Genomic DNA, 4973 nt, shown 5'->3' with positions numbered 1-4973 from the left:
CTCTGCCTCCCAAATGCTGGGATTAAAGGCATGTGCCACCACGCCTGGCATCTTTTTTATTTTTTTAAAAATATTTTATTATTTTTATCTTATGTGTATGAGTGTATTGCCTGCATGTATGTAAGTGCACCCATGTTGTGCAATGTCTGCGGAAGTCAGAAGAGGGCGTTGGATTCCCCTGGAACTGGAGTTACAGACGATTGTTAGCTATCATGCGGGTACTGGGAACCCGGGTCTTCTGCAAGAGCAGCTACTGCTCTTACTCAGTGAGCTATCTCTCTAGCTCTTCAGCCATTTCTATAGTACCCCAAAAACCAAAAACAGGGGCTGGAGAGATGGCTCAGTGGTTAAAAGCACTGGCTGTCCTTGCAGAGGACCTGGGTTCAATTCTCAGCACCCACATGGTGTTTAACAACCATCCCTAACTCCAGTTCCAGGGGATCCGACACCCTCTTCTGACCTCCAAGGGCATCGCAGGACGGGTGCACTTACATGCAAGCAATACACTCATACACATAAGGTAAAAATAATAAAACAAAACAAAAACAAAAACCAAAGCTGATTGTAGTAGTGCAGGCCTGTAATCCCAGCTCTTAGGAGGCTGAGGCAGAGAATCAAAGGTTCTAGCCTAGTCTGGGCTAGACAGTAAGACGCTGTTTCAAAACAAAACAAAGCAGCTTTCATGTAAAAGAGTGCTCTGTCCCTGAGGTCAGAGAAGGGAGCTGATGAGGCAAGCTCTGCTCCTCACAGAGAATCCAACTGCGACCGACACCTCCCCAAACCTGTGCACTGAGGATTTTGTTAGCAGTGGCTTTGACCATTTCCAAGAGTGTCATCAGCCTTTGCACTGAGAAGGTGCTTTCCCCAGAAGGTACCAGAATGCTTTGGCTTCCCTTGAAGAGAGTGACAGCCCAGGCAGCTGGTAGTAAGGAACGGTCAGCTTGTCGCCAGGAGCCTGACACAGCTGGGCGATGCTACCTTCCTTACTCTCTGCCCTGCCTCCCAGCTAGGAAATCAGGGAGCCAGTGTGGGGAAATGGCCTGAGGTCTCCCCACCTGGTGTTAAGTGCTCTGTGTTCTTTTTCTCAGATCCAGGATTATGCTGAAAACACGTACTACAGCTCCTTTATTTCTGAGTTGGCCAACATCCAGTATCCAGGTAAGGAATGCCAGCAGGAGAGAAGAATGGCTGTGGGGTGGGCATAGGGGAGGATAGGGGAGGCTATGACTCTGCCGAGGAGGCCAGGTCTCCCTGGTCACTTATCCAAGGTCACTTATCCTAGACCTTTCTGCTGTGGGTTCTGGAGGGACACACATGCACCTCTGAGAAACCTGTTCATAAGCTCTTGTCTGTTGCCACAACTTGAACTTCCGAATGGCTAGAGTGCTACTCACTAACAACATCCTAACTTCAGTGACTCTCATCACCTCTGGCCCTAGCTGGCAGCAACAGTCCTGATCACCAGGAAGAGTTGTCCTAGCTCTGAGCTGAGCAGAGTGTCAGGAGTGAAGGTCCTTCCTCTCCCACTCAGACATACCAATGCAATGCCCAGGGCTGGTCGACCATGTCCCCTACTTTCAGAGGAGAGAGTTCTAGTCAGTCATCATTACCCATTCCCATGGTCAGCCCTTGACTGTGTCTGCTGTGAAGTCTCAACTTCCTGTATCTTCCTGTACCCTAGTTCCCAGTTCACCAACTTCAGACCTCATTCCCCCAGCCAGGCATCCAAGCAAGTCATCTGATGCATGGGTCTCCTCCGCCTGCTGGTCACTAGGCACCTCAACCCCTCTCATCTCTACCGAGCATAGATTCCTTAGACTGTCTCAGGCCAACACTTGTGGTGTCCCTCAAAACTCATCCCCCTAATGTCCTCACCCCTCTGTCCCTCCATATGGTGCCCTGCCAAAGCCCACACCAACTCTTACCTGCTCAGAGCCTGTGTTCAAATAGCCGAAGGTGATTGGACAGGAATGCATGGATGTCTAGTTGGTAGTATTTTTTTAAGATTCTATTTTTATTTTATGTGTATGAGTATTTTGCCTGCATGTGTGTATGTATGTATACCACATGTGTACAGTGCCCTTGGAGACCAGAGGAGGGCATTGGATCCCTTGGAACTGGAATTACAGATGGTTGTTAGCTGCCACGTGGGTACTGGGAACTGAATCTAGATTCTCTGCAAGAGCAGCAAATGCTCTTAACCACAGAGCTGTCTCTTCAGCTCCTAGTTAGTAGCATTTTTATTTGTAACTAAAAATATGGTGAGTTTGGTGCAATATATTTGGCCATCCCAGTGCTCAGTAGGCTGAGACGGAGATGGTGAGTTTGAGGCCAGACTAAGCTACATAGCAAGTTCCAGGCCAGGCCAGTATGAGCTAAGTAGTGAGATCCTGTCTCAAAGCACCACAAACGGCCTGGAAATGTAGCCTGGTGGTAGAGTGCTTGCCTAGCATGCAGGAGACTAGGGACTTAATCTCCAGTACCACAAAGAAACTCAGATCAACACTCCCCAGAAATCCTAAAATACAATTCTGGATTTTTTTTTTCATGCACTATGCAAACTCATTTTTCTTTTTTTGAGACAGCATCACCCTGTAGCCTCAGCTGGCATGGGACTCTTACGTAGACCAGGCTGGCCTCGAGCTCACAGTACACACGTTTAACCTCTGAGATCCTCCTTCCTCTGCCTCCTGAGTGCTGGGATCAAAAGCATGTACCACCACGCCTGGCCACCTCCCAAACTCTTACTTCCCACCTTTCATTTCTCTTGCAGCCCCGGAGCTCTGGGGCCAGCTCCTCTGTAGGAGCTGGTCCCTTAGTTCACTGAGAACCTGATGCTATACCTCTTTTCTATTTTTTTGTAAGATTTCTTTAAATTTTTAAAAAATTTTATGTGTATTATAATTGGCTGTGTATGCCACTGTGTGAATGCATGCCACCTGTGCAGGCATTTGTAGAAACCAGAAGAGGGCACTGGATGCCCTAGAGCTGCCTGACATGGGTGCTGGGAGCTAAATGCGGTTCCTCTGAAAGAGTAGTACACACTCTTAACCTCTGAGCCATCGCTCCAGCCCCTAGTTATGAGTTGTCCTTTTTACAGACAACAAAACAAAACAAAACAAACAAAAAAACTCAAATCAGCCTTCACGTTTTCACCTAGCCAAGGCCACTCAGTCAGCAGGATGCACTTGAGTACATCTGCCTCTGCTGGATTTTATTTGTTTTGTTTTGAGATAGGGTTTCACTGTAGCCTAGGCCGCCTTGGAACTCACTCCTAGGTTGGTATTGAATTCATGGCGAGCTTCCTGCCATGAATGCTGGGATGACAAGTGCACGTCCCAAGGCCAAGCTCTCTGCTGTTCATTCATCTAAGGAGTAGTAAACTGCGGAAATATTTCTGTCTTCAGCTTCTTTTTCCTTCAGCTTAAGTCTCGGGCCTGGAATTTGCTGAGGCAGAGCCTGTGCTGTCCCTCGGGGCCAGCAAGTCTCTCACGTTCCATGGCCTGTCTTCTCAGGACAAACCACAACTTTGAATGGCATCGACATTCAGGACATGCTGCCTGGGGACCTCTACCACTACTACACGTACAGTGGCTCACTCACCACTCCCCCCTGCACAGAGAATGTCAAGTGGTTTGTGCTGGAAGATTCTATCAAGCTCTCCAGGACCCAGGTAACACAGGCAGCACTTTGCCAAAGCATTCTCCTTTGACTGCCTGTCTAGAATGCTCCCGGAAGCCTATCTGATCCTATGGCATTTGCCATATACAAGACTATGGTGCCTCCCTGTGTGACTGAGGGAGCTCTTACTGCAGCTGTGGCAGGGATGGGTGACAGAGTTTAACAGCATGTTAGATTTGTTCAAGAGAGAATTAGTACATTAGAAGACAGGGATGAGGAAATTGTTTAACTGTCTCACAAAGAGAAAACGATATGGAAATACACAAAGGGAACGTAGGGTGGAAAAGTCCAGCTGAATTCGAAGAGACGCAATAGGGAGATGGTGCAATTTGCAGGAACACTGGCTGACACTTATAGAACAGTTGGTGAATAACAAATAATATTCAAGAATCCCAGTGAGTCGATTTTAAAAAACCTAAAAGGGTGACTGGAGAGATGGCTCAGTGGTTAAGAGCACTTGCTGTTCTTGCAGAGGACCTGGGTTCAGTTCCCAGAACCCACATGTAGGCTCACAAGCACCTGTAACTCCAGCTCCAGGGGATCTCAAGCTTTCTTCTGGCCTCTGGGGGTGCTAAGCACATGTATGGTCTATGAAAATGCAGACATACACACATAAATAAAAATAAATCTGGAGTCAATTAAAAAAACAACTTGGGCCAGCAAGATGGCTCAGTGAATACAGGTGCTTGCCACCAAACCTGCCTGATGGTCTGACTTCAGATCCCAGAAGCCACATGGTAGGAGAGAACTGATTCACAAAAGTTGTCTTCTGGCCTCCACATGTATGCTGTGGCGTACATGCTGCTGTGACACTAAATAAATACATTTAAAATAAATCTCCCAACAAAACTTACAATAAAACCACAAAATATCAAAGTCAAAGAGATTTAAAACTCAACAAGAGCTGGGCGTGGTGGTGCACGCCTTTCGCCACATGGTAGGAGAGAACTGATTCACAAAAGTTGTCTTCTGGCCTCCACATGTATGCTGTGGCGTACATGCTGCTGTGACACTAAATAAATACATTTAAAATAAATCTCCCAACAAAACTTACAATAAAACCACAAAATATCAAAGTCAAAGAGATTTAAAACTCAACAAGAGCTGGGCGTGGTGGTGCACGCCTTTCCATGCCTTTAATCCGAGCACTCGGGAGGCAGAGGCAGGCGGATCTCTGTGAGTTCGAGGCCAGCCTGGTCTACATAGTGAGTTCCCGGGCAGCTGGGGCTACAGGGAGACCCTGTCTCAAAAAAGACCAAAAAAAAAAAAAACCAAAAACCCACAACCCCCCC

The 4973-nt window shown here is 47.3% G+C and overlaps 1 protein-coding gene across 1 annotated transcript in view; it reads left to right on the top strand.

Annotated features, from left to right (window-relative positions):
- The window catches only part of Ca6 (carbonic anhydrase 6), a 17436-nt gene that overhangs the window by 11681 nt on the left and 782 nt on the right, over positions 1–4973 (top strand). The window contains exons 5-6 of the mRNA XM_029562685.1: positions 1089–1158; positions 3516–3673. Of these exons, the coding sequence (XP_029418545.1) occupies positions 1089–1158; positions 3516–3673 (228 nt within the window). The remainder of the gene's footprint in view (positions 1–1088; positions 1159–3515; positions 3674–4973) is intronic.

This window comes from Nannospalax galili, unplaced genomic scaffold (genome assembly GCF_000622305.1).
Source record: "Nannospalax galili isolate Female #2095 unplaced genomic scaffold, S.galili_v1.0 scaffold870, whole genome shotgun sequence".
NCBI lineage: Eukaryota > Metazoa > Chordata > Mammalia > Rodentia > Spalacidae > Nannospalax > Nannospalax galili.
Note: the sequence above shows the minus strand (reverse complement) of the source record. Positions and strands in the feature narration are given on the sequence as shown.